The sequence below is a fragment of the Saccopteryx bilineata genome, chromosome 10 (assembly GCF_036850765.1).
Source record: "Saccopteryx bilineata isolate mSacBil1 chromosome 10, mSacBil1_pri_phased_curated, whole genome shotgun sequence".
Lineage (NCBI taxonomy): Eukaryota > Metazoa > Chordata > Mammalia > Chiroptera > Emballonuridae > Saccopteryx > Saccopteryx bilineata.
Genome location: NC_089499.1, coordinates 50,826,504 through 50,847,911, shown reverse-complemented (window position 1 = coordinate 50,847,911; position 21,408 = coordinate 50,826,504). Strand labels below are relative to the sequence as shown.

General features: G+C 41.3%; 1 protein-coding gene and 1 non-coding gene across 5 annotated transcripts in view; both read left to right on the top strand.

The window, feature by feature from the left end:
* FANCD2 (FA complementation group D2) overlaps positions 1-21,408 on the top strand; it is an 89,857-nt gene that overhangs the window by 13,161 nt on the left and 55,288 nt on the right. For all 4 annotated transcript variants that reach the window (XM_066245946.1, XM_066245945.1, XM_066245944.1 and 1 more), the window contains 8 exons: positions 1,631-1,683; positions 5,750-5,828; positions 8,738-8,862; positions 10,366-10,453; positions 11,713-11,817; positions 13,052-13,152; positions 13,590-13,695; positions 15,936-15,971. In XM_066245946.1, coding sequence (XP_066102043.1) covers positions 1,631-1,683; positions 5,750-5,828; positions 8,738-8,862; positions 10,366-10,453; positions 11,713-11,817; positions 13,052-13,152; positions 13,590-13,695; positions 15,936-15,971 — 693 coding nt within the window. The remainder of the gene's footprint in view (positions 1-1,630; positions 1,684-5,749; positions 5,829-8,737; positions 8,863-10,365; positions 10,454-11,712; positions 11,818-13,051; positions 13,153-13,589; positions 13,696-15,935; positions 15,972-21,408) is intronic.
* TRNAG-GCC (transfer RNA glycine (anticodon GCC)) lies at positions 2,409-2,484 on the top strand. Its single transcript has one exon. It is a non-coding gene; the product is annotated as a tRNA-Gly (tRNA).

The window sequence follows — 21,408 nt, the reverse complement described above, 5'->3', positions numbered from 1 at the left end:
AGTGGGCCTAATGGGAGGGTGTGGGTTTGCAACAGTTTACTATAGTCCTGTTGCTGATATGCATCTGGTAGGGCAGGATCTGTGTCTTTGGCTGAGCTGATTAGCTCAATACATCTTGAAGTCTTATTTATTCCTTTGGCCTCTGTTTTCTCTTTCGAAAAGCTTCATTCTGTGTGCCGAGTCCCTTATATATCTCTACCATGCTCACATCTATGTCATTTCCCATTTAGCTCTTTATTATTAAATTTATTTTGCCCTTTTCCTTTCCTTTATCTTTTAATTTGCTGAGTAGACAATATATTGACAGTATGTATGTATGTATGTATGTATTTATTTTCAGTGAGAGGAGGGGAGGCAGAGAGATTGACTCCCACATGTGCTCTGACTGGGATCCACCAGGCAAGCCCACTAGGGGGGTGATACTCTGCCTGAGGCGATGTTCCACTGTTCAGCAACCAAACTCTTAGTGCCTGAGGAGGAGGCCGTGGAGCCATCCTCAGCGCCTGGGGCAAACTTGCTCTAGTTGAGCCATGGCTGCAGGAGGAAAAGAGAGAGCGGGAGGGAGAGAGAGAAGCTAGAGGGAGAGGGGGAGAGAAGCAGATGGGCACTTCTTCTGTGTGCCCTGACTGGGAATTGAACCCGGGACATCCACACACCGGACCAACGCTCTACCACTGAGCCAACTGGCCAGGGCACACTGACACGTTTTAAACATCTCAATTATAAAACCGTGGCCCTGGCCGGTTGGCTCAGCGGTAGAGCGTCAGCCTAGCGTGCGGAGGACCCGGGTTCGATACCCGGCCAGGGCACACAGGAGAAGCGCCCATTTGCTTCTCCACCCCTCCGCCGCGCTTTCCTCTCTGTCTCTCTTGTCCCCTCCCGCAACCAAGACTCCATTGGAGCAAAGATGGCCCGGGCGCTGGGGATGGCTCTGTGGCCTCTGCCCCAGGCGCTAGAGTGGCTCTGGTCGCAACATGGCGACGCCCAGGATGGGCAGAGCATCGCCCCCTGGTGGGCAGAGCGTCGCCCATGGTGGGCGTGCCGGGTGGATCCCGGTCGGGCGCATGCGGGAGTCTGTCTGACTGTCTCTCCCTATTTCCAGCTTCAGAAAAATGAAAAACAAACAAACAAACAAAAAAAACCGTGTATACAATGAAAAGTCTTCCATGCCATCCTCCATTTTTTCTCTTTTTTTCTCTCCCACTGTTTATCTTTCCGTATTCTTATCTCTTCCCCTTTTTTGGAAATCTTGAATATAATTTAGTTAGTTTAAATCTAAGAGCACTCCTGTTTCTCTGAAGAGAAATCTTACTTTCTTGCATGTTAAAAGTCTGCATTACGTGTGTTAACAGTTCTCGTCATACTTAATGATATTTTTGATTATTTATTTTAATAGTGCTTTGATAGACATTTTGCAATTTTTCAGAAGGCAAATTATTGATGTCTTTGTGTTCCAACAACTTAATATTCACAATTTAGGCAGTATTCATGTGGACATTCTTAAAACAAGAGGATTTCAATTATAGCAGGGATTTTCCTCCAAGAGCACTTGTAGAGAATTATGGCCAATTATACAGTTCTGTTTTGTATTTTGAGACCATTTCCTAATTCCCTATGTCTTCTTTTTCAGCCTGCCATTATCAAAACCTTATTTGAAAAGTTGCCAGAATTTCTTTTTGAAAGGTAAGTGGAGTTATTCCGGAATGCTTAGATTACCGTGGTATACTTGAGTTTTTCTGAAAAGATTACTGTGGAACATCATTGATTTCTCTAAAGGTCATATTTCTCATGATGCCAGATTCTTAAGTGGCTACTGAAATTTTACTGGGGTATCTTTTTTTGAAATTTCACTTATTAATATGAAAACAGTGCCAGAAGGACACACAATAAACTGATAATAGTAGTGATCTCCAAGGAAGGGAGCCAGCTGGCTAGAGTCACATATTCTCTGAATACTGTTCTTTACCTCTTTTTGTATTTTTTTTTTTGTATTTTTTTTTTCTGAAGTTGGAAACGGGGAGGCAGTCAGACAGACTCCCGCATGTTCCTGACTGGGATCCACCCGGCATGCCCACCAGGGGGCGATGCTCTGTTGCAACCAGAGCCATTCCAGCGCCTGAGGCAGAGGCCATAGAGCCATCCTCAGCGCCCGGGCCAACCTTGCTCCAATGGAGCCTTGGCTGCGGGAGGGGAAGAGCGAGACAGAGAGGAAGGAGAGGGGGAGGGGTGGAGAAGCAGATGGGCGCCTCTCCTATGTGCCCTGGCCGGGAATCGAACCCAGGACTCCTGCACGCCAGGCCGACGCTCCACCACTGAGAAAACCGGCCAGGGCCTGTTCTTTACCTCTTAAGTTTTATAATATACCATTTAAAAAAAAATTTACTTACCACTTTTTAAAAAATTTATGAGCCCTGGCCGGTTGGCTCAGCGGTAGAGTGTCGGCCTGCCGTGCGGGGGACCCAGGTTCGATTCCTGGCCAGGGCACATGGGAGAAGCGCCCATTTGCTTCTCCACCCCCACCCCCTCCTTTCTCTCTGTCTCTCTCTTCCCCTCCCGCAGCAAGGCTCCATTGGAGCAAAGATGGCCCGGGCACTGGGGATGGCTCCTTGGCCTCTGCCCCAGGCACTGGAGTGGCTCTGGTTGTGGCAGAGCGACACCCCGGAGGGGCAGAGCATCGCCCCTTGATGGGCAGAGCTTCGCCCCTGGTGGGTGTGCCGGGTGGATCCCGGCACATGCGGGAATCTGTCTGGCTGTCTCTCCCCGTTTCCATCTTCAGAAAAATACGAAAAAAAAATAAAATAAAATAATTAAAAAAAAAAAATTTACTTGGTTGAACCTGGTTAGCTCAGTCAAGAGCATCATCCCGAAATCACAAAGTTGCGTGTTCGACTCTAAGTTAGTGTACACACTGGAAGCAACCAAAGAATGCATGCCTCCCTTACCACTCCCCTCTCTCTCCCTTCTTTTCTCTGTCTTTCTAAAAATCAAGAAAATTTTGGCCCTGACTATAGCTTGGTTGAGTGTTGTCCTAGTGTGTGGAGGTTGTTAGTTGGATTTCAGGTCAGGTCACATACAGGAGCAGTTCCATGTTCTTGTCTCCTCTCTCTCTCCTTGCTTCTCTCTCTCAAAAAAAAAAAAATTTTACTTTAAAAATAACTTAGAGCCTGACTTGTGGTGGTGGAGTGGATGAAGTGTTGATGTGGAGTGCTGAGGTTGCTGGTTCAAAACCCCATGTGTGCCCAGTCAAGACACACAGAAGAAGCAACTATGAGTTGTTCCTCCCCAATCCTTTCTCTCTCTCTCTCACTCTTCTCTCTCTAAAATCAATAAATAAAATCTTAAAAAAAAAAAACTAATAGAAAAGCCTAATAGAAAAGTAGATAATGGTCACGAATAGACAATTCAAAAAGAAGAAATACAAGAGCACCAAATATTTTTTAAAATGCTCAATTTCATTAATAATCAAAGACAGAAATTTAAAACAATAAATACATTTTTTTTTCCATTCTCAGAAGATCTCCCTTGTTGAGGATAATGAACAGGCATGCTCATTGCTGGTGAACATATAAATTGGTTTAATCATTCTGAAGGAAGTAAGTTGTATATATCAAAATCTTATATTTAGCCCTGGCCAGTTGGCTCAGTGAATAGAGTGTCAGCCCAGCATGCTGATGTCCTGGGTTCAATCCCTAGTCAGGGCACATATGAGAAGCGACCATCTGCTTCTCTCCTCCCTCTCCCCCTTCTCTCTCTGTTCCCCTCCCACAGCCAGTGGCTTGATTGGTTCAAGCATCAGCCCCAGGTGCTGAGAATAGCTTGGTTGGTCCAAGTGTCAGCCTCATATGCTAAGTATAGCTAGGTTGATTTGAGCATCGACCCCAGACAGGTGGTGCCGGATGGTTTCCAGTCAGGGTGCATGTGGGAGACTATCTCCTCTTCCTTCACTTAAAAAAAAAAAAAACCTTAGATTTTTGCATACCTTTTAATGCTCAATCATATCTCCTAATTTATCCTAACGTAATAATTGTGAATAAAAGTAGTGATAAATAAGATTACTGTTTAAAGTAACAAAAAAGTATAAAAAACTGAGATGTTCAACTGTAGGAGGATGATTAAGTAAATTAGGTACGTCCACACAGCAGAATATCATATGGACATTGAAATTATAAAGAGGACTATTTAATACCATGCATTAATTTAAAAAAATTACAAATCAGTATTTACAGTTCAGCCTAGTACTGTTTTTAAAACATCAACATATACATACACGTATATGTGCATATCTTTTTATTTTTATTGATTTTAGAGAGAGAGAAAGAAAGGCAGGAAAATTGATCTGTTCCTGTATGTGCCCTGACTGCGATTGAACCGGCAACCTCTGCACATCAGACAATGCTCTAACCAACTGAGCTGTCCGGCCAGGATAGAGAGAGAGAGAGAGAGAGAGAGAGAGAGAGATATATATATATATATATATATATATATATATCTCTCAATAATGGATATCCTCTGGAAGACAGGATTATAGGTCATTTTAATTTTCTTCCTATGTATTTTTTCAGGGTTTTGAATATAATAATAATAAGCTTGGAGATTTACCCTCAAAAACTTGTGCTTTGTCTGAATGGCTCACACTGGATACTTTAGGTCCTGGCTAAATCTTTTTTAGCAGTTAAATTCAATGGTAGTAAACAGAGACTGAGAGTGCTGTCTAGAAAAGAAACTGGAGATGGTCCAAAATTTCAGATATAGGAGGTTGAGAGGAAGGCAGAGAAGGTCATTTTGGGGAAATAATAACAACTGAGGCAATGTTTTTTACCTATAAATGGTTTTCAATACTTTACAAACAATATAATTTGACCTGCCACATTTTCATAGCAGTATGCTTACCACATTGCTGCTTTTCACCTTTAGAAAATACTCATCTTACTCACTTTTTAAAAATTTGTTACCTTTTAAAAAAATTTTTATATACTGATTTTAGTGAGAGAGGAAGGGGAGAGAGAGAGAGAGAGAGAGAGAAAGGGATATTGATCTGTTCCTGTATGTGCTGTGACCAGGGATCAAACTGGCAACCTCTGTGCTTCAGGATGACACTCTAACCAACTAACCTATCTGGCCAGGGCTACCATTATTTTTTTAAATTGTTTATAACAGATACTCTCCAGACCTTTCTTTCCCTCTCTGTATACAGTCCCCAGATGTAGCCATGGTTAACTGTTTAGTGCCTCTTATTGCAGACATTTTTCTCAGGGTATATAAGCATATAGCTCATGCTTTTTTTTTTTGGACAGAGACAGAGAGCGAGTCAGAGAGAGGGATAGATAGGGACAGACAGACAGGAAGGAAGAGATGAGACACATCAATTTTTTGTTGTGGCACTTTAGTTGTTCATTGATTGCTTTCTCATATGTTCCTTGACTGTGGGGCTACAGCAGGCCGAGTAACCCCTTCTCAAGCCAGCAACCTTGGGTCCAAGCTGGTGAGCTTTGCTCAAGTCAGATGAACCCGCGCTCAAGCTGGCAACCTCAGGGTCTTGAACCTGGGTCCTCCTCATCCCAGTCTGACACTCTATCCACTGCGCCACTGCCTGGTCAGGCTGCTTATGCTTTTTTTGTTTCACATATTTGTCTAGCGCAGTGCACAAGGCATAGTAATTATTAAGTAAATGTTCATTAATGGCTAAAATGCTTGCTGTTGTGTAAGGCAGAAAGGCTAAGTTCCTTGTTCTTTTATCCTAACATTTCAGCACGAACAGTGATGGAATCAACATGCCTCGACTCATCATCAGTCAACTGAAATGGCTTGACAGAGTTGTAGATAGCAAGGTAGGCTTTGGGACTTCTTCTGACTCTGAGATTTAGAGACCACATTTTCCACACTTAAACAAACTTTTGGAATTCACAGGATGTCCCCCACCATCGTGTTCTAAACAGAAAAATTCACGTTTTTTAAAATCTATCCATTAACTTTTCAGCTTTGATAATTTAAGAATCGTAGGCATTTCACCCTTCAAGTTTCTCAAAAAAAAAAGAAATTTACCTACTTATGATGGCTAGCTATCATTTATCAAATACACTAAATATTTGGAAAGAAGTTTAGTTTTTCAAAGAACATAATTACTGTGTTTTATTTTTCAGAAGTGATGAGATTCCAAACCACTGCACTTCACTGTAAATGTTTTATTTTTTATTTTTATTTTGTTTGTTTTGAGGCTCCCATGTCAAACTGACTACCATATTAACCTGGCATTTTTTCCAGCCCAAGTGACCATTGTAGATGTGAACAAATCAACAGCATTTCACTTAAAACCATACACATGTGTTGTTGTTTTTTAAGGTACTTTTGCTTGAGTGTGATAGTCATCAGCTTAAGCTATCTCAAGAACAAAGAAGACATCATTATAACAATTCAAGGAGGTTCTATTAACCATAAGGAAAGGAGATAAACTGGGCTTTTTGAGAATGGCAGGCCTTGGGACTAGGAACAAAGGGAACCATTCTCTTAGCTTCTCTTGTTTTAATTTTTTTATAAACAGTAGTCTCCACTTATCTGCAGTTTTGCTTTTTGTGGTTTCAGTTACCTGTGGTCAACCATGGTAAGAAAATTTTAAATTTTCCCAACTTTTGAATTTTTCTGCTCCTGACATACAACTGTCGACACCATCATGACTCGATGGTCCAGGATCACCTGACACAGATAGATCCTCCTTCTGACAATATGTCAAAAGGTCAATAGTAGCCTAATGTTACAGCACAGCATCTGCATCATTCATTTCACTACATCCTAAACATGTAGGCATTGTATCATCTCACATCATTTCAAGAAGAAGGGCAAATACAATACAATAAGATATTTTGAAAGCAAGACCATAGTCACATAACTTTTATTACAATATATTGTAATTGTTCTATTTTATTATTATTGTTAATCTTTTACTGTGCCTAATTTATAAATTAAAAAGTTTATCATAGGTAGCCTGACCAGGTGGTGGCGCAGTGGATAGAGCATTGGACTGGGATGTGGAGGACCCAGGTTCGAGACCCTGAGGTCGCCAGCTTGAATGAGGGCTCATCTGATTTGAGCAAGGCTCACCAGCTTGAGCCCAAGGTCGCTGGCTCGAGCAAGGGGTCACTCGGTGTACTGTAGCCCCCTGGTCAAGGCACATATGAGAAATCAATCAATGAACAACTGAGGAACCGCAAAGAAGAATTGATGTTTCTCATCTCTCTCCTTTCCTGTCTGTCTGTCCCTATCTGTCCCTCTCTGTGACTCTCTCTGTCTCTGTCACACACACACACACACACACACACAAAGTTTATCATAGGAATGTATTATTAGAAAAGCCATAGTATATATAGGGTTTGGTATTATCCATGGTTCAGGCATCCACTGGAGATGAGGGGTGACTGAAGAAAATTTCAGAAGGTTTTTTATTTATTATTTATCTTACTTTTATTTTTTATTTTTTTTAGGTGAGAGGTGGGGAGATAGAGAGACAGACTCCCGCATGCCCCTTGACCGGGAGCCACCTCACAACCCCATCTGGGGCCAGTGCTCGAGTACCAAGCTATTTTTAGTGCTGAGGTTGACAGTGGGATCAGCAGAACTATCTTCAGTGCCTGAGGCTATGCTTGGACCACTGGAGCCACTGGCTGCAGGAAGGGATGAGGGAGAGAAGGGGGAGATGGAGGGGAGAAGAAACTGATGGTCGCTTCTTCTGTGTGCTCTGACCAGGAATCAAACACAGGATGTCCATACCGTGGGCCGACACTCTATCCACTGAGTCACCAGCCAGGGCAGAAAGTATTTGCAATTGTTATTTGTTATCAAACACCTTGGTAAAGTTGAATCTGTTTTGAGCCTAGTGCTTAAGGTCCATTTCATTTCAGAGTTCTTAAAATCATTTGTTAGGGCCTGACCTGTGGTGGCGCAGTGGATAAAGCATCGACCTGGAAATGAGGTCGCCGGTTCAAAACCCTGGGCTTGCCTGGTCAAGGCACATATGGGAGTTGATGCTTCCTGCTCCTCCCCTCTTCTCTCTCTCCTCTCTCTCTCTCTTCCCCTCTCTCTCTCCTTTCTAAAATGAATTAAAAAAAAAAAATCATTTGTTAGTTTCTGTCAGATATTCCAATGCTAAATCTACTTGGAAGAATATGAGTTCTGGAATCTCATCTGGGTTGGAATTTTAGGTCTGCCATTTGTCTATCATTGAGCAACACATATCTCCACATTTTAAAAATGGGAGTTGTTGCGGAAACCCCCTAAAGTTATGAATGTTAAATGAAATAAAGTATATAATAGACCAATTTGATAATATACATAATATATACTATCTACTCTACTCTTTTTTCTATTTACCATCCCAGTATGAAAATTTCTGGCTTGACCTGTGGTGGTGCAGTAGATAAAGTGCTGAACTAGAACGCTGAAGTCCCTGGTTCGAAACCCTGGGCTTGCCTGGTCAAGGCACATATGGGAGTTGATGCTTCCTGCTCCTCCACTCTTTTCTTTCACTTTCTCTCTCTCTCTCCTTTCTAAAATGAATAAATAAAATCTTTAAAAAAAAAAAAAGAAAATTTTGGGGTTAATTAGCTCTGAATTTTTACTTTGAGCTTGAGTGTGTGTGTAGATGTCATATTTTACACAAAATAATTCCAGGTCTATACTTCACAAGTAGGAAGTCTTTCTCTACTCTGGGAATAGGCTCCAGTTCTAATAGTCTCCTCCACTGCAGGATCTCACCACTAAGATCATGCAGCTGATCAGTATTGCTCCAGTGTACCTTCAACATGACTTCATCACCAGCCTACCTGAGATCGTAGGGGATTCCCAGCATGCTGACGTGGGGAAAGAACTCAGGTGAGTAAGCACCTGGTTGCCATCCTAAACAAGGCTCACTCCTGGGAACCTTATCATTGCAGTATGAAAAGAGTAGTAGTAATATGTTCCTTTTTATTTAAGAAGATGATACCTACCTATAATGAGTGGGCTTTGGCATTTGACTTGTTATTCTAATAATGAGTATGTATACTTTTTTTTTAGTGAGAGAGAGACAGAGGCAGACAGACAGGTAGGGAGAGAGATGAGAAACAGCAACTCGTAGTTGCATGTTTTTTAGTTGTTCATTGATTGCTTCTCATATGTGTCTTGACTGGTGGGCTCTAGCTGATCCAGTGACACCTTGCGCAAGCCAATGACCTTGGGCTTCAAGCCAGCGACATTTGGGCTCAAGCCAGCAACCATGGAGTCATATCTATGATCCCATGCTCAAGCTGGTGACCCCACACTCATGCCTATGAGCCTGCACTTAAGCTGATGAGCCTATGCTCAAGACAGCAACCTCAAGGTTTTGAACCTGAGTCTTCAACATCCCAGGTTGACACTGTCCACTGAGCAACCACCTGGTCAGGCTGTTTTCTTTTAAAGGTATATCTGTTGTGAATATTCGGCCTGGTGTATGAATTTGGTCTGTGGAGACTTAAACATGATCCCTTTGTTTCATTAGCATTTCCTCCACCCAAGAGGTCCTCAGTCATGACCACATCCAAATCATATGTGGAGCTTATTAAACATCTACATTCTTTGATCTCTAACCAAGTCATTAAAATGCACATTGTTGTATCAGATCCCATTGCCAAGACTCACTGCTTACTATCATTTATGTGAAAAATAGTAATTCGTAGAGCAATAATTAAGAAGGGGAGAACAATATGCTTATGTAACAATGTTTCTGTTTTAATGAAACTTCTTGTTTATCCTAGTAGTAGGAGTTTAAAAAAATTTGGTTTGTAATGCTTTTTTTTCTCTAGCTGTCTGCAAAGCTATCCAAAAATGTTCAGTGATTTCTTGCCTTTGTACTTTTGAGCAGGATACTCCTGCTGGGTATAGCGTTGTGCCATCCACTTTGCCTGCTTAATTCCAGCTTGTCCTTTTACATAGCCTTAGAATCTGTCACTGTCCTTTCCTTCTGTACCCTGTGCTCCTGTAGCATCCTGCACAGGTATCTATCATATTTATCACACGTCATTGTAATTGTAGGTTTTTTCCCCCCTTATCTCAGGAAGACTATACATCAAACTCACTGGTGGGTTACCTTTGGGTAGTGGGGATGGTGAGGAGGAAGGCATATTGTTTCTTTTCTGTTGTTTGATTTTTTTATAATGAGCATGTGTTTTTTTATTTATTTTTAATTTTTACTTTAGTATGACTTTTTTTAACCAGAAAAAATTTTAATGAAACATATAAACAAATTTGATGGGAAGTATGTTCTTTCATCTAATACTCCGAGTGATTTTCCCAAGTTGTTATCTGTCCAGTTCTATTAAAAGTTGTATGGCTTTTCTTTTTTTCTACCACTCACAGTGACCTTCTAACAGAGAATACTTCACTCACCGTGCCCATCCTGGATGTCCTTTCCAGCCTCCAACTTGACCCACAGCTTTTGTCTAAGGTAGGAAAGGCTCTGGTCTCCAGAAGCAGAGCTAGCTTTCTCACCTTTCACAACCAGTGTCAGTCAATTATTGCTTTGGAGCAGTTGTATGTAATGAAATTTTTCTCTTGAAACAATATTAAATGACATTTGATCTCTTTTGTTCTTTCCAATGAATTTCCTGTGCCATACTATGATAGAATCACTGCTCTGTTATAAGCAGTAAGTTTAAGTGGTAATCTATACTGCCTGAATATTTTCAAACTATTCCCCATAGGAATGACAATTTTGTGTGTGTGTGTGTGTGTGTGTGTGTGAGAGAGAGAGAGAGAGAGAGAGAGAGAGTCAGACAGAGGGACAGATAGGGGCAGACAGACAGGAGAACGGAGAGAGATGAGAAGCATCAATCATCAGTTTTTCGTTACAGCACTTTAGTTGTTCATTGATTGCTTTCTCATATGTGCCTTGACCATGGGCCTTCAGCAGACTGAGTAACCCCTTGCTCAAGCCAGCGACCTTGGGTCCAAGCTGGTGAACTTTGCTCAAACTAGATGAGCCCACGTTCAAGCTGGCAATCTCGGGGTTTCGAACCTGGGTCTTCCGCATCTCAGTCTGATGCTCTATCCACTGTGCCACTGCCTGGTCAGGCAGGAATGACAATTTTTTATGCTTTCCTCTAGCCAGTGGAAAATTCAGGTACCAAAATGTAAGATCATAACATGCATTTATCACAAGAAGCTTTGATGTTAACAATTGAGAGCTTGTGATTTGGAAAAAAAATAAAACAAGGTGTTTTTCTTCCTAAATTACATGTGAGAAAACTGAGTATGAGAAGTGATTTTTCTTTTTTTTTTTTAGCGAGAGAAAAGGAGAGAAAGGGAGGGGGAGAGAGGGACAGACAGACAAAGGGAGAGAGCTGAGAAGCATCAACTTCTTGTTATGGCACCTCAGTTGTTCATTGATTGCTTTCTCATATGTGCCATGACTGGGGGGTTCCAGATGAACCAGTGACCCCTTGCTTAAGCCAGCGACCTTGAGCTTCAAGCCGGTGACCTTTGGGCTAAAGCCAGTGACCCCACGATCAAGCTAGTGAGCCCACGCTCAAGTTGGTGACCTCGGGGTTTCAAACCTGGTCCTTAGTGTCCCAGGTTGATGCTCTATCCACTGTGCCATCGCCTGGTCAGGCGAGAAGAGATTTTTGTAATTTTACCTACCGAGTTAGTACTAGGTTGAAGTATTAATATGAAACTGTTTAAGGTTTTTGTGCATTTCATGTTTAGGTCCGCCAATTGGTAATCAGTAAGCTGTCATCAGTCAAATTGGACGACTTACCTGTGATAATCAAATTCATTCTTCATTCCATAACAGCCACGGATGCACTTGAGGTAACCTATTATTTCCCAACAAATACCAGTAGGGTGCTAGATCCTAGAGAGTGCAGAGAGAGTGGTGCCGTTGTGAAACTCAGCAATTGAAAAAGATTAAACTAGCCCTGGCTAGCTGGCTCAGTTGTAGAGTGTTGGCCTGTTGTGTGGAGGTCCCGGGTTCCATTCCTGGCCAGGGCACACAGGAGAAGCGCCCATCTGCTTCTCCACCCTTCCCCCTCTCCTTCCTCTATCTTTCTCTTCCCCTCCTGCAGCCAAGGCTCCATGGAGCAAAGTTGGCCCGGGCGCTGAGGATGGCTCCATGGCCTCCGCCTCAGGCGCTAGAATGGCTCCGGTTCCAATGGAACAAGACCCCAGATGGACAGAACATCACCCCCTAGTGAGCTTACCGGGTGGATCCTGGTCAGGTGCATGCGGGAGTCTGTCTCTGCCTCCCTGCTTCTCACATCAGAAAAATATAAAATAAATAAAAAAGACTAAACTAGATGAAGATAAATTATTTAATAAGTTCTAATGGTTCTTCTCATTCCCAAACTAATTGATAATGCTCATTAGTCCAGATGGTATTCAGGAGAGAGAGTGGAACTACTAACCAACTTTATTGTTCTGTATAAGCTGCTAAAGGTTATATCTGCTATTTCAGTATAATACCTCAAGTTCCAGAATTTTGAAGGGCATGACACTATTCTTTCATTAACTATTTTCACCAACTCTTCTTCTTTTCTTTCTCTTTTCGTCAAAGGGAGAGAGAGAGAGAGAGAGAGAGAGAGAGAGCGAACAGGCATGCATGAGAAAGACAAACAGGAAGGGAGAGAGATGAGAATCATTAACTCATATTTGTGGCACCTTAGTTCATTGATCGCTTTCTCATATGTGCCTTGATTTGGGATTCCAGCTGAGCCAGAGACCCCTTGCTCAAGCCAGTCAACTTGAGCTTCATGCCTGTTGGGCTCAAGCCAGCAACCATGGGGTGATGTCTATGATTCCATGCTGTAACTGGTAAGCATGCTCAAGCTGGTGACCTCGGGGTTTTGAATCTGAGTCCTCAGCATCCCAGGCCCACACTGTGCTACCGCCTGGTTAGGCAACTCTTTTTCAAATTGCCTTGTCTAACATTTAACAATTCTACTTCCTTAGTCTTTCAGGAGATTGTTACAGTTATCTTGAGAGACTGGATTGTACCTCCTATCTACTGTGCACAAGCAGAACACATAGCTAATATTTATTTTTGCAGGTAATTTCTGAACTTCGGGAGAAGTTGGATCTGCAGCATTGTATTTTGCCATCACGGTTGCAGGCTTCCCAAAGCAAGTTGAAAAATAAAGGACGAACAAGGTATAAGCTCATCAACTGTTACTATTCTTACTTTTACATAGGCAAGGAAAGTTTTTTAACATTTATCCTGAAGCCAGGGCAGTAGATCTTAATACTTACAACTATAAGTAATGGTGGTAATATTATATTCATGTAATACTGTACATTTTTTCAATTCATATATGTACATAGATACTGCTCACAAAAATTAGGGGATATTTTATCGCTTCATATTAATTTTGTAATATTACTTAATTTTCGTGAGCAGATATATGATTTGTGTGTGTATTCTCTTGGCTAGTCACATGAATCCCAAATAGATTGGCGTATGATTATTAGCCATTTTGCACTGAAGGTATGATTTGTTCCAAGGTACATGACTAGTAAACAGGAACCCAGATCTTACAGATTCCTCTCTGTTACGTAGAAGAATGATTTTTCCTCCTTCTGCTACTTAGTTCCTCAGGAAATCAAGAAAACAGCAAGGACTGTGTTTTTCTTCTCTTTGATGTAATAAAGTCAGCTGTTAGATATGAGAAAACCATTTCAGAAGCCTGGATTAAGGTGAGTGAGATCTTTGGAACTTTGAACATTAAAGAGGAAGTGGGTGGCAATTAGTGACAGATTTGTAAGCAAAGGTAAGTTGAAATAAAACTCTTAAAAAAAAGATTGTTTTTAATAGAAAAAATTTTATGACCACTAAATACACAAGGTAAATTAAACTTTTAAAAAGAAAAATTATTGCCCTGGCCGGTTGGCTCAGCGGTAGAGCGTCGGCCTGGCGTGTGGGGGACCCGGGTTTGATTCCCGGCCAGGGCACATAGGAGAAGCGCCCATTTGCTTCTCCACCCCCTCCCTCCTTCCTCTCTGTCTCTCTCTTCCCCTCCCGCAGCCAAGGCTCCATTGGAGCAAAGATGACCCGGGCGCTGGGGATGGCTCCTTGGCCTCTGCCCCAGGCGCTAGAGTGGCTCTGGTTGGGGCAGAGCATTGCCCCCTGGTGGGCAGAGCTTCGCCCCTCGTGGGCGTGCCAGGTGGATCCCGGTCGGGCGCATGCAGGAGTCTGGCTGGCTGTCTCTCTCCGTTTCCAGCTTCAAAAAAATAAAAAAAATAAATAAAAAAATAAAATTATTATAAGAGCAATGGAACTTGAGTGATAAATGTACTGAAACAATTTTTTGAAATAAACCACCTCTAGAGAAAAACATTAATTCATACAAGACTCTATTAAAGTGCATAAAAAGGAAATTTAAAATTTATACCAAAGGAGCATTTATAAATACATGAAGCCCATCCTCAATGTAATATAGCCTTGGTCTTAATATAGTCTGCTTCTTAGTAGTGCCTCATAAATAGTTTGTTCCAAAAGTTGAAAATTCCTAACCCTAGGAAGCAATTTTCATTATTCATAGCTGTAATGAATAATTTTGGCAAAAGAATAAGTCTTAAACCTTTTTTTTTTTTTTTTTTTTTTGCATTTTTCTGAAGCTGGAAACAGGGAGAGACAGTCAGACAGACTCCCGCATGCGCCCGACCGGGATCCACCCGGCACGCCCACCAGGGGCGATGCTCTGCCCATCCTGGGCGTCGCCATGTTGCGACCAGAGCCACTCTAGCGCCTGAGGCAGAGGCCACAGAGCCATCCCCAGCGCCCGGGCCATCTTTGCTCCAATGGAGCCTTGGCTGCGGGAGGGGAAGAGAGAGACAGAGAGGAAGGCGCGGCGGAGGGGTGGAGAAGCAAATGGGCGCTTCTCCTATGTGCCCTGGCCGGGAATCGAACCCGGGTCCTCCGCACGCTAGGCCGATGCTCTACCGCTGAGCCAACCGGCCAGGGCAGTCTTAAATCTTACTTTGCTAATTCTCTAAAGTCATCTCAGTCTCACAAAAAATAGCTAATTATTGTTTTGAATGAAAATTGACAGAAAAGGGATATTTTCAGACCATTGAAACCATAAATACTTATCATATGTAAAAATAAAACAAAATGTAAATTTTAGGATATCTTTAGATTTTAATTTTTTAAAAGACATTAATCATTTTCTGCAATGGTAGATTAAAATAATGAAAAGAATAACTTGTGGAGCCAACAGTTATACAGTTACTTTCTCAGGGCAATGGTAAGACCTGTGCAGAAGTGCTGAGTGACAGTCACGCCTATCACTGACATGCAGCTTCCTACAAAGTCAACCTGCTATAATTTTTTAAATACTCACTTTTAAAACTTGCTCAATTTTAAAACAAACATCATCGTGGAGTTAACGCATATATGCTTGTTTGGGTTTTTTTTGTGGTTTTTTTTTTTTTTTGTATTTTTCCAAAGCTGGAAACGGGGAGGCAGTCAGACAGACTCCCGCATGTGCCTGACCGGGATCCACCCGGCACGCCCACCAGGGGGCGATGCTCTGCCCATCCCGGGCGTTGCTCTGCGGCGACCAGAGCCACTCTAGCGCCTGGGGCAGAGGCCAAGGAGCCATCCCCAGCGCCCGGGCCATCTTTTGCTCCAATGGAGCCTTGGCTGTGGGAGGGGAAGAGAGAGACAGAGAGGAAGGAGAAAGGGAGGGGTGGAGAAGCAAATGGGTGCTTCTCCTGTGTGCCCTGGCCAGGAATCGAACCCCGGACTTCCGCATGCCAGGCCGACGCTCTACCACTGAGCCAACCAGCCAGGGCCAGAAATAAAACTCTTAAAAGTCATGCAAGTAGAAGTGATAGATGGTGGTAGTTTGGTTCACAAGAGAACAGGGCATGCTGAATAAGGTGAAACATGTTCTGCTAATGTGTTTTGATGTAGGTGACCTTTGTTTTTCCAGGCTATTGAATGCATTGCCCCAGAGTCTGAACACAAGGTAATGTTCATGTATTATGAATTTTAAGTTCTAAAATTAGTGACATTGGCTAGTGGGGTTTTTTTTCTGCTTTTTTTCCAGTCATCCCTTCTGTGCCTCCTCTATCTGCTTTAATAAAAATTAGCTGTCTGAGGAAGGTAATATGAGGGGTGACTTGCCAGATGGTCGTCCCTACTCATTTATTTTGGTAATAAAATCAGCCTAAAATATTCATAAGGGAAAATATTAACATTCCAAACAAGTATAGTGAGTTGTAGTCAAAGAAGCCAAGTCCCTACTTCTGAGAAGTTAAAGCCTGGATTCACCTGTGTCATCATTCCAGTCCCTGTATCTGTCTGATTGCCCTTCCTCCCACCTAAAAGAATTGTCAAGATAGTGTCATTCCATATTTTACTTCCCTTTGCCTGTGTAGACCAGACCAGAGTTAATCCATCCACTGTCAAGATAATGGTACTGAATCTGTCTTAATTCTGGAAATATTTTCTTCTCTCAAGAAGCCAGATGATTCCATTTCTTATATACTAATTAGTTTCCATTAAGGGTTTTATTTTTTAGTTGGAATCTGTTTTGTTTTGTGGGTTTTTTGTTACTTGGATTATTTAATTATTGGATGACTATTTTTAAAGCTTTTGAAATACTGAATTACGACCTGGAAATGCTGAGGTCACCAGTTCAAAACCCTGGGCTTGCCTGGTCAAGGCACATATGGGAGTTGATGCTTCCAGCTCCTCCCCCCTTCTCTCTCTCTCCTTTCTGTCTCTCTCTCTCCCTCTCTCTCTCTCCTCTCTAAAAAATGAATAAATAAAAATTAAAAAAAAAAAAAAAAGAAATACTGAATTAAGCAATGAAAAGGTCAATTTTTAGTGTGTGTGTGTGTAGTCAAAATACTCTTAACACAACTGTTTTATTTTTTGCATGACTCTTGATCACCTGCATACTTATTTTTATAGATTTCTAATCATTGTATAAATATAATTTTGCATTCTGATTTTTTCTATTGCTATTATATCATAAGCTTTTTGCATACTTCTGTATTGTCTTTAGTGTCATTTTTAATAGCTGTATTCTGTTTTGTTCCAACGATCCCCAATTTTGGTGTCTAAAAAGGGCCTTAAGTGATCAATGTCACAAGTAAATTTTTTTTAATTAGAACATATAACCTTCATTAAAATATCTTAACATATTAGTTTCAAGTGTACTATATAATGATTCAGTATTTGTGTATGTTGCAAAATGATCACCATAAGTCTAGTTAACATTCATCACCACACAGCTACAAATTTTTTTCTTGTTATCTACCCTCTAAGCAACTTTCAAATATATAGTACAATATTATTAACTATAGGCACCATGCTGTACATTACATCCTCATCAGTTATTTTATAACTTGAAATTCATACCTTTAAACTACCTTCACCCATTTTGTCCTTCCCCCACTCCCTGCCTTTGGCAACCACTGATATGTTCTCTGTATCTATGAGATTGGTTTTTTTGTTTTATGTTTATTTTTAGGTTCCACAAATAAGTGAGATAGTGTGGTATTTGTCTTTCTCTGTCTGACTTATTTACTGAGCATAATGCTCTAAAGGTCCATTCATGTTGTTGCAAATGGCAAGGTATATATTATGCCACATTTTATTTATCCATTCATCCATCGGTGGATGCTTAGGTTGTTTTCATGTCATTGCATTAAAAGTAGTGCTGGAGATGCAGACATCTTTTCAAATTAGTGTTTTTGTTTTCTTCAGATAAATACTCAGTAGTAGACTTGCTGGATCATATGGTATTTATTAAGGAAAATCATTCTTCTAAATTTTCCCCCCTATATTTGCATAGGTTGTATGTGTGTGTGAGTACAGGCATGTTCACTGTTATACATATATGGACTTTATATTGTTTTTACAAAAATGGAATTTTATGGCTCTGGCTGGATAACTCAGTTGGTGAGAGTGTTGTCCTGATATACCAGGGGTCGGGAACCTATGGCTCGCGAGCCAGATGTGGCTTTTTTTTTTTTAATTAATTTTTATTTATTTATTCATTTTAGAGAGGAGAGAGAGAGAGAGAGACAGAGAGAGGGGGAGAGAGAGACAGGGGGGAGGAGCTGGAAGCATCAACTCCCATATGTGCCTTGACCAGGCAAGCCCAGGGTTTCGAACCGGCGACCTCAGCATTTCCAGGTCGACGCTTTATCCACTGCGCCACCACAGGTCAGGCTAGATGTGGCTCTTTTGATGGCTGCATCTGGCTTGCAGACAAATCTTTTTTTTTTTTTTTAATAATTTTATTTTTTTAATGGGGCGACATCAATAAATCAGGATACATATATTCAAAGATAACATGTCCAGGTTATCTTGTTCAATTATGTTGCATACCCATCACCCAAAGTCAGATTGTCCTCTGTCATCTTCTATCTAGTTTTCTTTGTGCCCCTCCCCTTCCCCCTTTCCTTCTCCCTCTCCCCCCTTCCCCCGTAACCACCACACTCTTATCAATGTCTCTTAGTCTCACTTTTATGTCCCACCTACGTATGGAATAATGCAGTTTCTGTTTTTTCTGATATACTTATTTCACTTCGTATAATGTTATCAAGATCCCACCATTTTGCTATAAATGATCCGATGTCATCATTTCTTATGGCTGAGTAGTATTCCATAGTGTATATGTGCCACATCTTTATCCAGTCATCTATTGACGGGCTTTTTGGTTGTTTCCATGTCCTGGCCACTGTGAACAACGCTGCAATAAACATGGGGCTGCATGTGTCTTTACGTATCAATGTTTCTGAGTTTTTGGGGTATATACCCAGTAGAGGGATTGCTGGGTCATAAGGTAGTTCTATTTTCAGTTTTTTGAGGAACCACTATACTTTTTTCCATAATGGTTGTACTACTTTACATTCCCACCAACAGTGTATGAGGGTTCCTTTTTCTCCACAGCCTCTCCAACATTTGCTGTTATCTGTCTTGTTAATAATAGCTAATCTAACAGGTGTGAGGTGGTACCTCATTGCAGTTTTGATTTGCATTTCTCTAATAACTAAAGAAGATGAGCATCTTTTCATATATCTGTTGGCCATTTGTATTTCTTCCTGGGAGAAGTGTCTGTTCATGTCCTCTTCCCATTTTTTTATTGGATTGTTTGTTTGTTTGTTGTTGAGTTTTATGAGTTCTTTGTATATTTTGGATATTAGGCCCTTATCTGAGCTGTTTGAAAATATCATTTTCCATTTAGATCATTCCCTGTCTGTTTATTTTGTTATCAGTTTCCCTTGCTGAGCAAAAACTTCTTAGTCTGATGTAGTCCCGTTCATTAATTTTTGCCTTCACTTCTCTTGCCTTTGGAGTCAAATTCATAAAATGCTCTTTAAAACCCAGGTCCGTGAGTTTAGTACCTATGTCTTCTTCTATGTACTTATTGTTGTACTTATTGTTTCAGGTCTTATGTTTAGATCTTTGATCCATTTTGAGTTAATTTTAGTACAGGGGGACAAACTGTAGTCCAGTTTCATTCTTTTGCATGTGGCTTTCCAGTTTTCCCAGCACCATTTATTGAAGAGGCTTTCTTTTCTCCATAGTGTGTTGTTGGCCCCTTTATCAAAAATTATTTGACTATATATATATGTGGTTTTATTTCTGGGTTCTATTCTGTTCCATTGGTCTGAGTGTTTATTTTTCTGCCAATACCATGCTGTTTTGATTGTCGTGGCCCTTAATATAGTTTGAAGTCAGGTACTATAATGCCCCCAGCTTCATTCTTTTTCTTTAGGATTGCTTTGGCTATTTGGGGTTTTTTATAGTTCCATATAAATCTGATGATTTTTTGCCCCATTTCTTTAAAAAATGTCATTGGAATTTTGATGGGAATTGCATTAAATTTGTATATTGCTTTGGGTAATATGGCCATCTTGATTATATTTATTCTTCCTAACCAAGAACAAGGAATTCCAGACAAATCTTTAATAAAAAAAATAACGTTAAAAATATAAAACATGCTCATATATTACAATCCATTCATTTCCTACCGCTCATGTTCATGGTTGTGGGTGGCTGGAGCCAATCTCAGCTGTCCTCCGGGACAATACCAAATTTTTATTGGATAATGCATAAGGTACATGGGTCATTGTATGGCTCTCATGGAATTACATTTTAAAATATGTAGCGTTCATTGGCTCTCTCAGCCAAAAAGGTTCCCAACCTCTGTGACACACCAATGTTCTGAGTTCCATTCCTGGTCAGGGCACATATAAGAAGCCATTAATATAAAAAACTGAGACAATAAATTGATCTTGCTATCTTTCTCTCTCTCTCTCTCTCTCTCTCTCTCTCTTCCTCTCCCCCTTTCTTTCTCTAAAATTAATAAATTAAAAATGCATATTATTTTACTATGATTATCATCTTGTAGGTTTCCTTTCCTTTTTTTAAAAAGATTTTATTGGCCCTGGCTGGTTGGCATAGTGGTAGAGCATCAGCCGGGCGTATGGATGTCCCATGTTTCTCTCTCTCTCTCTCTCTCTCTCTCTCTCTCTCTCTCTCTCTCTTCTCCTTCTGTAACCATGGCTTGGTTGGAGACAGAGAGAGAGTTGGCCCCAGGCAGTGAGAATGGCTCCCTGGCCTCTGCCTCAGGTTCTAAGAACTCGGTTGCTGAGCAACAGAGCAACACCCCAGATGGGCAGAGCATTGCCCCCTGGTGGGCTTGCTCAGTGGATCCTGGTCAGGGTGCATGTGGAAATCTGTCTCTGCCTCCCCCCTCCTCTCACTGAATAAAAAAAAAAAAAAGATTATTGATTTTTAGAGCGAGGAGGGGGTGGTGAAGAGCAGGAAGCATCAACTTGTAGTAGTTGCTTCTCTTATGTTCCTTGACCTGGCAAACCCGGGGTTTTGAATTGGTGTCGTCAGCATTCCAGCTCTATCTAGTAGTGTGTCAGGCTTATAGGGGTTTTTTTGTTTTTTCTTTTGTGTGTTTTTTTTAAGTGAGAGGACAGGAGATAGACTCCTGCATGTGCCCCACTGGGATCCACACGGCAACCCCTGTCTGGGGCTGATGTTCAACCAAGCTTTATTAGCACCTAAGGCTGATATGCTTGACCAACCAAGCTATCCTCAACGCTTGGGCAAATGCTCGAACCAATGGAACCACTGGCTGTGGGAGGGGAAGAGGGAGAGTAGGGGGAGAGGGAGGGGAAAAGATGCAGATGATCGCTTCTCCTGTATGCCCTGACCTTGAATTGAACACGGAACATTAATACACCGAACTGGTGCTCTATCCACTGATCCAACTGGCCAGGGACAAGGTTGCTTTTATAAAACATTTTTCCATAGTGTCGTGAATGTCTTTGTCAAAATTATAGTCTCATTTTTAATGGCTGTATGATGTTCTGAAAGTGACTGTCATAAATGTATTCAACCTTTTTCATATTGACAGATATTTATAGTCT